General features: G+C 50.2%; 1 protein-coding gene across 1 annotated transcript; it reads right to left on the bottom strand.

The window, feature by feature from the left end:
• Nucleotides 1–14,159: 14,159 nt before the first annotated feature.
• CHST14 (carbohydrate sulfotransferase 14) lies at nucleotides 14,160–16,074 on the bottom strand. Its single transcript, XM_016220383.2, has one exon. The coding sequence runs from the start codon at nucleotides 16,057–16,059 to the stop codon at nucleotides 14,929–14,931; it is 1,131 nt and encodes a 376-aa protein (XP_016075869.2). The 5' UTR covers nucleotides 16,060–16,074; the 3' UTR covers nucleotides 14,160–14,928.
• Nucleotides 16,075–17,658: the final 1,584 nt, after the last annotated feature.

Here is a 17,658-nt window from a genome sequence, read left to right on the forward strand (position 1 = left end):
TAGGCCTATTGCTTCTTCTATCTTAAGCCCTTCCTTCGTTTCACTGTACCCAGCTTTAATAAACGTACTCTCGCCCTGGCCAGGTGGCTCAGTTGGTTGAGCATCATCCTGTGCACCAAAAGGTTGTGGGTTCAATTCCTGATCAGGGCACACACATAGGTTATGGGTTCGATCCTTCAGTTGGAGTGCATAGGGGAGGCAACCAATCAATGTTTCTCTTTCACATTGATGTTTCTCTCTCTCTCCCTCCCTCTTCCTTCCTCTCTTTCTCAAATCAATAAAAACATTTAAATAATAATAAAAGTACTCTCAAAATTTAAAAAAAAGAATAAATTAGGAGAAACAAGATGGCGGCATAGGTAACAGCTGCACCGGCCGCCTCCCACAACCACATCAAAATTACAACTAAAATACGAACAGCCACCACTAGGAACCTCCTGAGATCTGGCTGAACAGGGAACTGAAGAAGCACTGAGACCAGTAGGAGGGGTGGAGACTCGGGCAGATCGGGGCTGAATCAGAGACTCGCCACCGGCCCACACCCGGTGCCGGTGCTGCGGTTTAAACCTGGGAGGGAATCTCGGCGGTGGGGGTTTCCCGGAGGAGTGAGGGGTCCCAGCCCCACAGCCAGCCCCCAGCCCAGGGCTCCAGGCCGGGAAGAGACATCCCCACAACTTCGGGCTGTGAAACCAGCGGGGACTGTCCCTGAGGGTCGTGGAGGCTGCGGGAGCCCCAACAGCTCCTCTAAAGGGCCCAGCACGGACTCACTCGGACGCTCCCTCTGAGCCCAGCGCCGGGCAGCAGCTTGAAAGGACCTGGGACACTCGGGGAGGAACTAACCTGCCTGAGATCGGGGCGAGAGGTGGAGGGGCGGCTTCCTCCCAGGCAGAAGGGCTGGCGGAGGCTGTTGCTCCTTTGGCGAGTCCTCCCAGCACACAGCCGGCAGGCAGGCGCCATATTTGAATCGCCAGCACCTGACTCTCACCTTTGGCCCCGCCCCGTGATTCCCGGAGGCCCCGCCCCTCCCCACCTGCAGCTCATCCAGGCCATTTCCAGTGGCTTTTCTATGTAAGTGGCCTCTCCAGCCCCATGCTTAGGACTTTCCTAAAATCTCTCAAACAAGCAGCAGCGGGCCCCATACGGCTTGACAAGCGGCCCCAGGCTGGCACTAGCGGCAGCTGCATTGGCTCATAGCTTGGCCTCTCCTGGACAACGCCAAGCCCAGCACAAGTAGCAGCCAACTACGGTTTGCTGTGTAGCTCATGCTGGGTGGCCCTGGGCAAGGCACTGGCAGAGGCTGACTTTGCACCTCCCCAGAGGCCCCAGAGACAGTGCACCTGGTGGTCAGGCTCGACCATGCTGGATTACAACCCTACCACATCCACAAGTGGCACTCAAGGGGGGCACTTGGTGAACACCAAAGCCCCACTCAAGTAAATCCTGCTCCAGCACATCAGCTCTTTGGCTGTAGTTGCAGCTGGTCCTCACAGCTGATTGGCCTGGGGGTCAATTCCTCCCAGTGACGCCAACAGTGACCAAGGCTCAACTACAACAGGACAGTGCACACAGCCCACACAGGAAAGCACCTAAAAGGCCCAGCTCAGGTGACTGGGGAGACTGAGCCACTGGGCCCTACAGGACACCTACTCCACAAAGCCACTCTACAAATTCCAGGAGACATAGCAGCTCTACCTAATACATAGAAACAAACACCTGGAAGCAGCCAAAATGTGGAGGCAAAGAAACATGTCACAAAGGAAAGAACAGAAGAAATCTCTAGAAGAGGAACTAAATGATCCAAGCAAGCTAACAGATACAGAGTTCAGAATTTTGTTTATAAGGATGTTTAAGCAGACTATTAGGGAAATAACTGAGAAAATCGATAACATAATAAAGTACCAATTTGAAATGAAGGCTACACAAACTGAAATGAGGAATAATTTACAGGGAATCAACAGTAGAGTAGAGAATGCCGAGAATCAAATCAGCAATTTGGAACATGAGGAAACAAAAAACACCCAACTAGAAGAGCAAAAAGAAAAGAATCCAGAAATATGAAGATAGTATAAGGAGCCTCTGGGACAACTTCAAGAGGCCCTACTTTCGTATTATTGGGGTGCTAGAAGGGGAAGAAAGAGACCAAGGAATTGAAAACCTATTTGAAAAAATAATTACAGAAAACTTCCCCTACCTGGGGAAAGAAATAGACTTACAAGCCCAGGAAGCACAGAGGATTCCAAACAAGAGGAACCCAAAGAGGCCCACAGCAAGACACATCATAATTAAAATGATAAAGGTTAAAGACAAAGAGAGAATCTTAAAAGTAGCAAGAGAGAAGCAATTAGTTGCCTACAAGGGAGCACCCTTACAACTGTCAGCTGATTTCTCAACAGAAACCTTGCAGGCCAGAAGGGAATGGCAAGAAATATTCAAAGTGATGAAAAACATGGAACCACAACAGGTTGCTCTACCCAGCAAAGCTATCATTTAGAATTGAAGGTCAGATAAAGAGCTTCACAGATAAGAAAAAGCTAAAGGAGTTCATCACCACCAGAGCAGCACTACAGGAAAAATTGAAGGGTCTTCTTTAAGAAGAAGCTAATGAACAAAAGAATCTGACAAACTAAATAGATCCAGAGACACTGACGCATGCAACAGAATCATATTTCAGAGGAAAGGGTGAAGGGGGTGAAGGGTGGGAAGAGATTAACCAAAAAGTTATATGCATATATGCATAACCCATGGACAGGGTGAAGGTGTGGGGAGGGGGTGGGAGCGAAGTGGAGGGGATCAATTGGGGGGGGGGAAATGGGACACCTGTAATACTCTCAACAATAAAGATAAATTTTTTTAAAAAGAATAAATGAAAAAAACACACACTAACATTGGTAAACTGCTTGATATTTGATCTTTAAGAGGGTTAAAGTTAATCAAAGTTGAACCCTCTGACACTGTAGGTTTTCTAATTTTAGACTCTGCTACAGAAAAGAAAAAATACATATATACCACAAATATAGCATATCTAGATTATATATATATACATATATATGTGTATATATATATATGATAGAATGATAGAAAACATAACTAAATGTTTTCCAGAGTAGATTAGGAGAAAAGGAATATTTCATGTACACTGTATGTTCGGTGTGGCCTGTCCCCTTGACTTCATGACAGCATGCTCCCCAACCTCATGATTAGTGTTCACATCACAAGGAAACCATGTCTTGAGAAAGTCAACACAGTGTAAAATGCTCACTGGAATGAAAACACCCATATTTCAGTCCTCATGATGTGAGAGTGACTTTGGACAAATCAAGGAATCATACACGTGACATCTCCAGAAATTACTAAGTAATTCGCTGTTGAATCGTGTATCTGGGAAACTTTTGAAATCAAGTCCCTCTGAAGCTTGAGGCCCTATCTCAGTCATTCTTCAGTGGGAGAAGGGGCAAGCTGGACAAGGAAACATGAAGAGTCGCCAGTAAGTACCCACATCTGGCATTTCTCACCTTTGAGTAACATACCCTCATTTAAGAAGAAAAAATGCACAGAGCACTGGAGTTCACTTATTCGAGTAAGTGCAAAACACGAAGCTAAATATATTTGTGCTAACGGTTATTATACTACTGTGGAAACCAAAACAAAATTACTACTAAAAACAACCCAAGTTGAAATCATTCATTTTATGTGAAAAACTATACTGTGTCTCTGCAACTGAATCCTGCCCACCTGACTGTCATGACACCCCTAGACCATGGGTTCTTTGAGTTCAGTGCATTTCTCCAGCCAACTTTCTCACCACTGTTGTTTTGCTTTGTTCTGTGCATTGTCATAATTTGCTTATTTGACCTGCCTCTGTTCTTTTCTAATCAGAACGGAACAATTCAGGGGGAGTGGCTTGGCACCACCTCTGCTGTAAACGCCAGCTCGCAAGTGGAGGTGGTGGGGCAGTGCTGGACCCCGAGGCAGTGGTTTACACCGGCGGAAGACTGCGCAGAGATTTGTTTAGGTTAGCCAACACCCAACACCCGAATCCCATACACTCCTGAGTCTTATTTTGACAAAAACTTCCCTAGTCTAAACACTGAGTCTCTTAGCCTTATTTGTACCACAGCTCCCTTTGACAGTCTGGTGAAGCCTCAGAATAATGTTTTGTATTTAAAAAAAAAAAAAAAAAAAAAAAGCATAGGATTGCAAAGGAAAACGATTATATTGAAATTTAGTTATCAAAATATTGAAAAGCAAAAATGTGATCCTGATATGTGCTTCTTTATGAGCACATTAAGGATCTAGGGGCAGGTCAAATAACTGTCATAATTTCTAAGTGGTTATTGGTATAATCAATAGTTTGTGATATCTTCAACAAACTAGGTTGTGGGTTCAATCCCTGGTCAGGGTGTGTAGGGAAGGCAATTGATCAATGTGACATCTTCAACAACTGTAAAATGATATAAAAGTATTTCTATAGATGACAAAGTCACCAATTTTAATATTTCATAAAACTATGAACTTTTAACATTTCATAACACATTTCACACATTTCAGAATAGGTTAGCGAAAATAAAGATGTAACTTTTCCCTAAGTTTACCAAACCCCTGAATTCTGCCCACAGACCCCCCCTAAGGGGTCCTGAGGATCCCAGGCAAGGACCCTTGGCCTAAACCTTACCCAAATAAAATGGTCAGACTTATACATACATGTTCAAGGTTAACTGCAGGCTTGGATGATTCAGGAGCTGCCCAGGCACATGGACCATCGCCACCTCTCTCCTTTCACAAAGGAGCATGGCTAGGACCCAGACCCAGCACTCTTGGCCAGCAGGTCTCTGAACTTCCGTGGCACCAAACCACAAGAAGCTTGACTGTCCTGGCATAATGAGGTTCTTATCCAGAATCTCCTTTTACCCATTTCTCTTAGATTCGCTGCCAGGTGAGGCATGCGTCCTCCCCTTCGCTGTCAAGCACCCCTCCCTGGGAGGAGCCCGCATTCCCTAGTGCATCTGTACTCGGCTCACAAGCCAGGAGGAAGGGCGCTAAAAAGACTGCTCATCCCTATGAGGAGGAAGGTATCTCCCCAGAGCACAAGGACCTCCATGGTTGTTAGGCAACTGGTGGTGAGGAAGCAGGCCAGCAGACCTCCACAGCAAGAGGCTCCCAGCCGGTCCCATGGTTGCCCTCTCTACCCACCCTCTGCCCTGGAAGGGCAGACATGCCCTAGGGTTGCTAGGCAACAGGATAGACTTCACCTGTGATGGTAGCCAGAAGGCTGTTATACCCTAGTAGTGTGTGGTACGTGATGAGTGTGTGTGTGTGATGTGACGCATCACTTCCCCTGGAGGTCTAGAAAGGGGTGGAAAAAGTCAAATTTCTAAAACAGCCTAAAGGAGCATTTGGGGTTCCATCCAGGCCGACTGTGGAGACGGGGGCTCACTGCAGAGGACGTGAGAGGTGCCCCTCCCCTGGGATATCACTGTTCTTCCTACACCAGGTCCTATCAAAATCTGCTCTCCATTCATGGTCAAGGTGCTAAAAGGGGCTGATAAATAAATACATCACATAACCCAGCGGCTAAGACTTCGCAGCTGCTCCAGGCAGTGTGGAGCTGAGCACAGGCTGAGAACCCAGCTTCCCGCGTCCACTCTCTGGGCAGCCTCTCAGTGGCTGTGTGACAGCCCTCTCTGAGCCCCAGCCTCCCTTTCTGTAAAATGAAGCAGTAAAATCCTTCAGAAAGTCACCAGGAGAATCAAACTTGCAAGTCAGCCTGAATCTAACCATGAGAAAACCATAAGAAAATTCAAATTGAGGGACATTCTGCAAACAACTAAGTTTAATGCTTCAAAATGATAATACCCGAGAGACCAAAGGCAGGGCGGGAGGACTGCTGTCAGTGAAAGAAGACTGAGAAGTCAGGGCAGTTAAATATGGTGCATGATCTTTCATTGGATTTAAAAATAAACAGTTAAAAATATATGGACAATCAGGAAATTTAAATGTGGACTTACCTAATACTGTAATATTATTATAAAATGTCTTAGGCTTGATTATACTGGGTTACATCACAGAACGTTTTTTTTCCTTGGGAGATACATGCTGAAATATTTTGGGGGTGAAGAATGACCAGGTCTGTAATCTATTCTGAAATGGTTTAGAGAAACATACATATACAGAGAGATAAAACAAATGTGGCAAACTCTGAACTAGTGAATCTAGGCCTATGGGTGTTTGCTGTACTAATTTTACAACTTCTATGTAGGTTTGAACATTCTCAAAATGAAAAATAGGAGACAAGGCATACAGACACCTCTTTGCACAGGGCTGGCACAAAGAGGCAGCTAATAAAGGACAGCTCCTTGCTATGATTGGCTAACTTTTGCACCTATGTGGGATGATTTCTTAAACCAAAAGAAAGACTATAGAATGCTGGGATGGTGGGCTCTGCCATGGGATGGGGGCAAGACTCAGGCTGCTGGAGACTTGCTGGAACCTCCCCACTCTGTGTGACCCCTTGAGGGGTGACGACAGCGTTCCCTGACACAAAGAGGGAGCTCCTCTCACACTCTGGGAGGAAGATGTCTGGACCCACCCAGTCCCCAGGTTATGAGCCATGTTCAGAGCCTGGCCTCCAGACTTCACTGTGGAACATAAGAGATTAGAGCTGGAAATGACACTTTTAATCCCAGGCTTGATGGAGGCAGCCTCCAGCTGCAGAACTTGGAAAACAGACGGTACCTTTGGAAGAATGAAAAAGAAGTGCTCCCTCCTCTCGGAGACCCAGCCTGTGTCTGGGCACCTGCTGCCCAATCGCACACAGCAGCCCTGATTAATCCCTTCTGTGTAATATTAACTTCCATTTATTGAATGCCAGGCATGGTTTGTGAGTCATTTTGAAACCTCACAACTCTTCAAGACGGATGTTATTTTGCTCGTTTCACTTGTGGGGAAACAGGCTCAGAAAGGTTTAGAGGCTTGTTCAACTGGCCCAGCTAGTGAGTGTCTGAGCAAGACAGCTAGTATCTGAATCCAGAGCTTCCTGACTCCTAAAATGTCATCCCACTGCTGCTCTCCAGGCTCCTCGTTCAGAGTTTTATGGCGTGTAAAACTGCTTTCCTCACGTGATCTGCAAGTCCCCATAAGGTAGTAAAGGTGACCGGTGAGGAAACTGAGACTTAGAGAAGGGAATTGCTCAAGATCATCAGAGACTTGTGGCAGAGTCTGAACTGGAATGCAGGAACCAGGTCACTCTGTGTCCTTAATACCCCAAGGAACTCCCTTCCTAATAACCACTGGTGGCTGAGACCCACCTCCTGTAGGAAGCCTGGGTGGATTGGGAACAAATGAATGCGGCCTCCTTTTATCTCTTCTTTAGGGAAGCCATTTGATTGCTGGAAGTTCCTCCCTCTTGGTAATTTTCATGGTCACTCCTCAACTCCCACTTTTCATGACATCTGGCTATATCCCTCCTTTATCTCAGCAAGCCCAGGACCCAGCCCTGCATGGGCCACTTTCTCCGCCTGCCAAACCTCTGCTATTGCTTCCTGAGTGGAATATCTCTCTTTCCTTCCAATCTCCTCCTTTTAGGGAGCAATATGCTAACTACCAGGTGTCCACTGTGATTCCTGATTTCTCTTCCTGCAGAAGTTCCTCTTCCTTTAGTCCCCTTGCTGCCATTTAATCATCCACCCATCCATGTACTCTCTCATCCACCCATTTGTCTGTCCATCCTTCCATCCATCCACTTTTCCATCTAGCCACTCCTTTCATTCTCACTCACTCACTCACTCACTCACTCACTCACTCACTCACTCACTCATTCCTGTTCACCCATCCACCTACCCACCATCCATCCATCAATCCACCCACCCACCCACCCACCCACCATCCATCCATCCATCCATCCATCCATCCATCCATCCACCCACCATCCATCCATCCATCCATCCATCCATCCATCCATCCATCCATCCACCCACCCACCATCCATCCATCCACCCACCCACCCACCATCCATCCACCCATCCACCCACCCACCATCCATCCATCCATCCACCCACCCACCCACCCACCATCCATCCATCCATCCATCCACCCACCCACCCACCATCCATCCATCCATCCACCCACCCACCCACCATCCATCCATCCACCCATCCACCCACCCACCATCCATCCATCCATCCACCCACCCACCCACCCACCATCCATCCATCCACCCACCCACCCACCCACCATCCATCCATCCACCCACCCACCCACCCACCCACCATCCATCCATCCATCCATCCACCCACCCACCATCCATCCATCCACCCACCCACCCACCCACCCACCATCCATCCACCCATCCATCCACCCACCATCCATCCATCCACCCACCCACCCACCATCCATCCATCCATCCATCCATCCACCCACCCACCATCCATCCATCCATCCACCCACCATCCATCCACCCACCCACCCACCATCCATCCACCCATCCATCCAATCATCAGACCTTCCGCTTATTCAACCTTTATTGAGCATCAGCTATGTACCAAATATAAAGAGAAATAAAACCTGGCCCTTGCCTTTGGGAAACTCCCAGTCTATAGGGCAGAGACAGAAAAGGAACCACATCGGTTAAAAGCTCTCCTAGAAGTGTGCAGTACTAGGGATCAGGAGACTTCAGAGGAGGGAAAGGTTAACTGGTCAGTAGCTGAGAAAAGCCTCAGGATGTCCAGGCATCTGAGCTGTGACTGAGGCCCCCCCCCTTTTTTTTTAAATCCTCACCCAAGGATATGTTTTTTATTGATTTTTTTAGAGTGAGAGGAATGTAGATAAGGAGGGAGAGAGAGAGACATTGATGTGAGAGAGAAACATCGATTAGTTGCCTTCAGTTCGTGCCTCCATCAGGGATGAAACCCACAACCTAGGTATGTGCCCTTGCTGGCAATCAAACCCACAACCTTTGGGTGTACAGGGCGACACTCCAACTAACTGAGCCACCTAGCCAGGGCCAACTGAGTCCTCTTTCTTGTTCTGTTCCTCCTTTGTGCCCATTGCTCCCCCAATTCTCCATCTATCTGTTTTGTTATATGTGGGTGCTTGGGCTTAAGGTAGTCTCAATAAACAAAATTCAAAGAGTCCTCCCCAAAAGTTGCTGGCTTTTTCCTCCTGGGTTTCCTGCTTTAGTTGGGCCAGCTCTCTCATCTATCAGAACAGTTCTCTTTTTATTACTAGAGACTTGCTCCCAGACAACAGGAGACCCCCCTACCAGGGGACTGGCCTGCCACTGTGTCCAGTAGCTTCTGTGGAAACGGCTCACTACAGCTTCTCATTGGTGGGTAGTGGAGGCATGCCTGGGTTGCCCCCAATTTGATTTAGTTAACCCCCAATTTGGTTTAGTTCCTCAACCAGAAAGTGTTGTCCCATTTCCCCTACCCCTGCCCAGCCAATTCCACTGTTCTTGGGCCTGCCTCCAGACAGCCTGTGACCCCTCACTCAGGGGCCAGCCTGATGTCCAGTTGCCATGAATTCCTCTGTTTTGATGGCCTCTCTGCACACAGTGCTTGGACTCTTGGGACTTGCTCTGGCAAAGGTCCCAGGGGGCCGTTCAATCTCTCCAGGGCAGAGAACAGAGAAATGATCCAGTAGATGCCCCCTGTGAGGTAGAATGTTTGGTTCCCTCCACCTGCAAACAGTGAGGTGGTCGCCCAGCAGGTCTGGGGAAGCTGTTGAGCCAGTGGCAGGAGTGACACGACAGGCTTCTCCTTCCCAAGCTTTTGAAGGCCCTCATGTCTTTCTGTCCCCCAAGGCCCTACCCCAAGGCTAAGGCTGGCACAGCTTTCCTACTGGAGGGTTAAAGGGCAGGGGGTGACCTGGTCTGCCCTGATCTCTTTGTCCCCTCACAGTGGCACAATCAGGACTAATGTTGTGATTCTCTTAGTCTCATTGGGACTTCTCTCCAGACTGGTCCAGGACATGGATATGACAAGCTCAAAAGCTCAGTTGGGGGATGCTACAGAAGACCTGGTATTTGCCGGCATGCAGGTCCCTGGGAACTCCGTTTAGGGAGATTTTGCTTCTTTCTCAGGCTGCCCTGGAGTTTATGTGAATGATCAGATTGGGAGGAAGCCTAAACTATATCCCTTGAGAGGTCTGGGATTCCAGCACCCAGACTCAACCTCTGGGTGAATCTGCTCTCCCCTGAAAGGACTTGAGCCTATGAAAGACTGAAGCTAGGCAAAGGTGATCATTAGGGTTTTTTATTTTTTTAAAACACTTCATTAAATTTATTAGGGTGACAATTGTTAATATGAACATACAGGTTTCAGGTGTGGGTTTCTGTTACAAGATCTGTATATTGCTCTGAGTGCCCCCCAGGCAAAGGTGATCATCAAAATCCACCCAGTTAATGACAGTCACAAACCAAGGATAACCAAAACCTGCAACTAGCTGGGCAAACTGCAGGGGAAATATCCTGAAAACTACAGTATGGGCATTTGGGCATGGCAATGGCACACATCTTCTGATGCCCAAATGAAGGCAGGGCAGTAGTCCTGCTATAAAGCCAAGGAATGGCCATGGGGAAGAGTTAAGTTCAGGACCCCCCAGGCATCTTAGAGGCTCTTGATAGGCCAACAGCTGTTTTCTGGTTGTTGAAAAGGTCATATGTCAACAGAACTTTTGGGGACAAAGGCCCATAAGTCAGAGTAGCCAAGTTGAGCCTGTGCAGCAGGTGCTATGTTCACGTCTTCCTGCTGTGAGACGTGTGATCGGCTGACAGCCTCCAGCCGCTGCTACAGCTTTCTCTCTCATTTTGATCTGCCTCAGTGTTTGTGTCCACCCCCATTTCTGCCCGAGGGACGATTCCTCCAAAAGGTAACCTTTGCCTGGGATGCCCCATGAGTCTTGAGGAGACGTTCTTAGAGCTACACTGTAATGGGAGACTCTTCCCATACAATTCTTCCTTTCCTCTCTCCTTTCACAGGTGTCGGGCTCTTCCAGCCTACTGCTCCCTTGTCCTTTGTCCCTCACAGCTGTTTCTTCTATAAATCTCTTGCACGTCTAATTCTGCCTTGGCATCTGCTTCTCGGAGGACCTGAACTGAAAGTCTAGTATATTCATGGTCTGGGCTCAGAACTACTGGAAAGTTGATTCTCAGGGTGGGCAAATCTGAGGAATTTTATAATAGCTGGAGAGGTCTATGGACAGAATCACTCGTGGAGTGTTAGAAAGGAGGGCTGGAGATGGGTGCAGAAATCAGAGAAAATGAACACAATGCTTGTCAGCAAATGCAATGAGCTGGATAATTTATGATGCATGTTCACTTATAAAGGAGTGAACATTAGATGGAGCTGGGTTTTAATCCTAACCCCTCCATCTCTTTGGACAAGTCACTTAGCCTTAATTTCCTCATCTATAAAATGGAAATAATTTTGCTTACCTTGCTGGGTTGTAGTTAGAATGGAGAGGATGCATGTAAAGTACTTACCAACATTACTAATTTCAGAGTAGCTACTGTTAAATATTAATATTTTCCTGCCCTGGCTGGTGTGGCTCAGTGGTTAGAATGTCAGCCTGAGCACCCAAGGGTTGCAGGTTCAATTCCTGATCAAGGGCAGGTGCCTGCGTTGCAGGTTTGAAAGGAAGGCAACCAATCTATGTGTCTCTCTCATCAATGTTTCTCTCCTTTCTCTCCACCTTCCCCTTCCCTTCCACTCTCTCTCTGAATATCAATGGAAAAAAATATCCTCACTCTTCGGGTGAGGATTAAAATAATTATAATAATTACATATATATATATATATATATATATTTTTTTCCCTTTAGGAAGAGAAAGAATGTCTTTCCTCTTGATTGAAGCCAGGCACGGACTGGTTCAATATAAAAAGCACTGGACCCACCCTGGGAGAGGGCCAGGGGGCTTGACCCCCTCTGGTGATGATCCCCCAGGAAAGGTGAGGGTTCTGTGTTCACCCATGGGGAGGGTCAACTGCTCCACTCAGAACTTGCTTCCTGTAGAGGGTCTATGTGGTGGGACCCTCCTGAAGGGAGGGGACAGAGGTGTGAGAAGAAAAGGGAGAGGAAACAACCTCAGAACTTAAGGTGAGATGGTTTCTGGGCAGTATCATCAGACAGGATGAAAAATGAACCAGAATTGGAGCCTGGAAGTGGAGTCAGGAGGAAGACCTGGAGGGCCAGGTCCCTTCGGGCTCCTCCCCTTTCCTTTGTTCTTGAGAGAAGTTAAACCATTGCCAGCCCCGTCCCCCTGTGTCCAGGAGAATCGGGTTGTTGGGATGGAGTGAGTTCTGAAGGGGACCCTTGTCTTCATAGTCAGTGGTGTAGGGCTTGGCTCCTTGTGGCGATGAGAGCTGACTCAGTGCAAAGGGAGAATCCAGGAAGACACAGTCCAGGTGTCCAGTCCTGAGAATGCCCCTGCCCCACCCTTGGCAACCTAGAGCTTGCCACCCTCACCCCCCCAGTTCTGGCTTACGTGCCCAATATAAAGCAGGCCACACTAGGGCCAGCTGGATCCCCACAACTCTGCCACCTCCTTGGCAGCTTCTTTTAAAAAGTCTATTTTCCTGAAAGGAAGGGTAGATGACAAATTCATTTCCTCAGGGGCTGACTCTAGGAAAAAATGACAGTAGGTGGCAGTTTGCCTCAGCAGTCCCCCTCATCTTCTTACCTCAAACCCTCTTCCCCACACCACAGGTGTCCAATACAGGCTGTCAGGATGCTCTCTGGCCTGCCACCCTTTAATGCCTGAGAGGACAGTAGTCAATAAGCTAACATCAAGGGTTTCATTTGTCTCCCACTTCTTCAGGGTGGGGATTGGTAAATGTCAGCTGGGCTAAATTGAATTCTTTGCAAATGAGGGAATGAAAGAACTAAGAAGGGGGAAAGTGTGTAAATGCTCCTAAATATGACCCCCACCTGCCCTTCATCTTCTTAATCTCTGTGTTCATTCCCTCTTCTCTCAACCCCCACCTTCCACAATCTCCATCTCTCTCTCCTGGCTCCCAATCTGGGAGCACACAGACCTGGTTTGGACTTTGGGCAGGGTACTTACCTCTCTGTGCCAGTTTCCATGCCTCTAAAGCAGGATAACACCTGTGGCATTGGGCTGTTGTGAAGATTGAGACGAGGTAACACAGCAGCTGGGCCCAGCACACTCTGGGTTCTCTGGGTTCCAGGCTGCAGGTCTTATAAGGGAGACTGAGTGGCTGATACAGGTCTGAAGCGGCAGTTCCCAGCCAAGGAGGAAGAAGCTGGGGCAAGGTAGGGCCCTGAGGGGCCGGAAGCTCAGAGAAGGACTGACTGGTTGGCAGAGGAAGTGCTCTGTCCTGAAGCAAGATGTACACCTTGGTTCTGCTGAGCTATATACATGCCTATTGTATGCCAGCCCCTTGGCTAGGTTCTGGGAACAAGGCAGACATGGTGTCAGCTTCACACAATTCAGTCTCAGTGGGGAGACTGACCAGTAACTGGGCCATTACAACAGAGCATGGTAAGTGCTATCTGAGGTGAAGTCCCCAGAGCCAAGGGGACCCTGAAGAGCGGCACCTGACCCAGACAAGAGATCAGACAAGGTCTCCTGGTGAGTCATGGCAGAGAACCATGAGTGCCCACAGAAGCCCCCTTCCCCAATTTCTCCTCCAAAGTTAGTCCAACAGCAAGGCTAGGTTTATACCCTCTCACATCGCCCACAACTTCCTCTGGACCTAAGTCAGCAACAGCCTGGCCCTCGCTCAAACTCCTTGCCTTCATTGTAATTCTCAAGACCGGGAAAAACCTCTCCTTGTTCACACAACGATCCCTTTTTTCATCTGGGGGCCTCCTTAGTCACCAACTACTCCTGCTTAAGAGGCAGAGAAGCCAGTGTCTCATACCCTCCTCCCTCTTCAGGGTTAAGTAAGCCCTGGGGGTGTGCCATTCCTAATGGGGTTTGCCCTTCGGTGGCATCCCAGGAGCTCAGTCTGTGCTCAGGTATGGCCTATGGGGAGCCCCTCAATTCTCCATGGTATGGCAGTGGCCCACTAGACTGGCCCAAACAAGTTACATTTTGTCTTCCTTTCTCTACCTACAAGCTCCCTCTCCTGACCTGGGGAGACAGACATCTGGGAGACTTGCTTGATGCACAGGAGCTCAGAGGGAGAATCAGAGATGCTGACTTTGTATACAAAACAGCTTTATTAAAAATTCAGCTATTAGGAAAACAAAGCCTTCACAAGGGTTCTATCAAAAAGTACAAATTTTAAATAAATGTGTCAGAAAAGTTGCAGCCAGACACACCAGCCACAGTCACAACCTTGGGGGAAGGGAAGAGGTGCCCAGAACCCCAAGAAGAGGCTGGGAACAGGGGTCTTTGGATGCCTGCAGAGTAGGGTCCTGGAGCTATCAGGCAAGAGCCCTTAACTCAGTTTTCCTTTCCTTGGGAAAATAGAAAGAACATTGAAAGTGTAGGAAACTCTGAGTCTGATGCAGAAAGGCACAAAAGTTATTTATAAGGCATGAGTGCTAACTCATGGATGAATGGGTGATCAGAGCCACAGGGCCCTGGCTCTGGTTGTGTTACTGATGGGTGCCATCTCTGGGTTTGGCCACAGGTTAAGGTGAACCAAGCAGACTGCACAATCCCTGCAGTCAGTCTGTAGAACAGATGTGTTGCTTCACTGGCAAACTGGTATCTGGCTCTGCCAGGACAAGAAAGATCACATTGGCCAAGAAATGCCCCCAATGAGAGAACACCAGGCCTGTCCAACCCTGTCCTCTGAGCCATGGTGGACACCCACCCTGGACAAACACGTCCAAGGGCAGTCCCTGCCATCCAGATACCTGGAGAAGCTCCATGCCTAAGAGCCAGGGCTTCTCTGAATGGCAGGCAAAAGAAGCCGGCATTGTCAAAACCGGTCCACAACAGCTGTTGGCCCATACGCATGGTCACTGGTGACAGGCCTCCCTGGTGACATTGGGCAGTGGGTAGGCAAAGAGGGAGAAGTCCAGGATATACTTAGGCAGCAAATCCTGCAGCAGGGACCATGGGGCACTGCACAGGTGGTAGTGCAGGCTTTCATGGCTGGCAGGCCGGTACCAGGCCTGGCGAGCTGGGAATCGGACATGGGGTGGTGCCCGCACCCACTCCAGCACCTGGTTGGCATCAGCCTCCAGTCTCTCATAGGAGCCTACAAAGTCATAGCGCACAGCACAAGGCTGGCACAGGTGGTACACGGGCATCCAATGCTCATTCATGCGCTCAGGGTCCTCGTCCACTAGGTACCTCAGGAACTCGGGGAAGGTGACATCGTCCCCTGCAGGGCTGGGCCCCGCTCCTGCCCGGTACCGCTTCACTATCTCAGCCCCATAACGCTGCTGGTACTCTCGGATCTCGCCAAACTTATTGCGGTAAGCAGAGAGAAGGCGTTCCAAGGGGTCCCGCACAAACAGGAACTTGAAGTAGTGCTGCAGGCGGTAGCGAATCTCCTCAGGCCGCAGGTCTGCCAGGAACACCAGGTCATTGCGGTGGTCCATCTTGAGGCGGACGTCCACGCTGTCCAGGACGCCCGCCAGCACCTTCAGCACCCGCTTCCAGTTAGAGCAGGCCACCTTGGGGACGTAGCAATAGAGGAAGCGGTAGCGGTCACTCACAAGGATGTGGCGCAGCAGGGTGCGCCGCTGTCCCACCGGCAAGTCCCAAGGGTCCCGGGGCATGCCCGGTTGCCCGCACACTGCCTGCAAGGTCCGGTTTCGGATGTCCTGCCTCACCTGCAAGTCCGAATCCTCGGCATCCAGGGGCAGCCCCCCAGGCCGGGAAACTGTCCCGCGCCAGGCGGCGCCCTCGCGGTTGGGAGGGTGCAGGGGAAGGGGCTTCATCTCGGCCAGAATGCCCCGCTCGATCATGAGCAGCAGCCCGCTGGAGGCCACGATCACCGCGAACATCAGCATGGACGGCAGCAGCAGGGGCGGCCCCCCCAACCCGGCCCGGGCCCTGCCCAGTGGGGCCCGCCTCAGCGCCCGGCCCAGGGGCTCGGCGCCATTTGGGGCCGCCAGCGGGGTCAGCGGGCGGGGAAACATGGTGCTCCAGGGGTGGGGGCCTGCACGGGCCTGGCCGATCCCGGGGCTGCCAGCCTGGGAGACAGGCTCAGGCTGCGGGCGGCCGCTGAGGGTTTGGGGCCGCAGCGCTGAGCCGGGGTCAGGGAGGGGAGCGCCGACGGGAGACCAGGGCGCACGCGGGGGTGGCCGGCTCCCGGGAGCAGGCACCGGAGCGGGCGGCGGGCGGCGGGCGGCTGGCGGCGGGAGGGCGCGGCGAAGGAACGGGGCCGGATGTCCCGCCCGGCAGCTCTCCGCCCCCAGCCCCTCAGTGACACAGGCACGGGGGCGGGCCCAGCCGGGGGCGGAGAGAGGGGCGGGCACCCCTGCAGGGAGCGGGCTGGAGCGCGCGAGCAGACCCCTACCCGGGAGAGGGCGCCCGATGCAGGGCCGACCTGGTCCTCCCGGTTTCGGGGACAAAAGCTGATGAGGTCCCGAAGGCAAAAAGGACCCAGGCTGCGGGGAGTTCTTTCAGGAAGCTGGACGTAGAGGACTGCACCAAACACCCTGTTGCACACTCTGGCCTGGCTGAGCCCCTTCCTTTTAAACAGCTGGAGGAAACCACACACACACACTGACACACACACACACTGACACACACACACACACACACTGACACACACACACACACACACACACACACACACACACACACACACACACACACACACACACACACTCTGCTTGTGAGAAGTCCGTTTCTAGCTTGAAACAGAGTCCCCAGTGTGCTCTCCCTGCCCACTGTGAGGAACAAGACTGTCGGGTACTGACCAGTGGCTTTTCTCCATGGTGACACATTGAACTACCTGGCTGATTACAGTGTTTATCCACTAGGTAATGCTGAATGTCCCTCCGCCAGGCATGAAGAAGTGGGATAACTGGAACTCTCTCTGGTGAGGGGCCAATGACAAGCTGGTGTCTGGTGACCAACTATGTGGTCAGCACACATTTTGAAGGGTGCCCAGCTGGGGGCACAGCAGCAGCAAGCTTCCTTGCCTGGAGCCAAACACATGCTCAAAGGCACCAAGTTGGCCACATTGGCTAGAGGCAGATCCGGGAATGCCCTGGGTATCAGTGGCCAGCCATTCCCCACTTGAACTGTACACCTTGCTAAGTATTCAGACTTCACCCTGTTACGTGTGGAAAGCCAGGGAGGCTCTGAAGCACAGTAGTAAACGTGATGAGAGTCCAACTTCTTGAGGCAGGTATCTGTTCAGTGTTTTTTTATTTTCTGCTTCATTTGTCAGTCCTCCTGGGAGGGAGGTTCCATGGGCATTTTCCACCGTACAACTGAAAAAACAAGTCTCAGGGAAGCTGAGACTGTGTCGGTCTGATTCTAAAACCTAAATTCCTAATCACCATCCTTCAGAGATGGAATACAGACATATAATGGGGGGAGGGGGGAGCAGCTGACCCACAACCCACTGTATTGGGGGGGGGGTAGAACAGTAGAGGCCAGAGGCTTTTAGTGGGAGAATGGCATTACCTTTGATCAGAATTCAGAAGGATTAGGGGCTGAGGGATAAAATGAAGACAGAAGACTCCTGGATGCCCCCCAATCCTATCAATATCAAAGCACACAGG

The sequence above is a fragment of the Miniopterus natalensis genome, chromosome 1 (assembly GCF_054644295.1).
Source record: "Miniopterus natalensis isolate mMinNat1 chromosome 1, mMinNat1.hap1, whole genome shotgun sequence".
Lineage (NCBI taxonomy): Eukaryota > Metazoa > Chordata > Mammalia > Chiroptera > Miniopteridae > Miniopterus > Miniopterus natalensis.

Bases quoted from the DNA above. Each gene is read 5' to 3' on its own strand.
- CHST14 (XM_016220383.2), bottom strand. From the start codon at position 16,059: ATGTTTCCCCGCCCGCTGACCCCGCTGGCGGCCCCAAATGGCGCCGAG.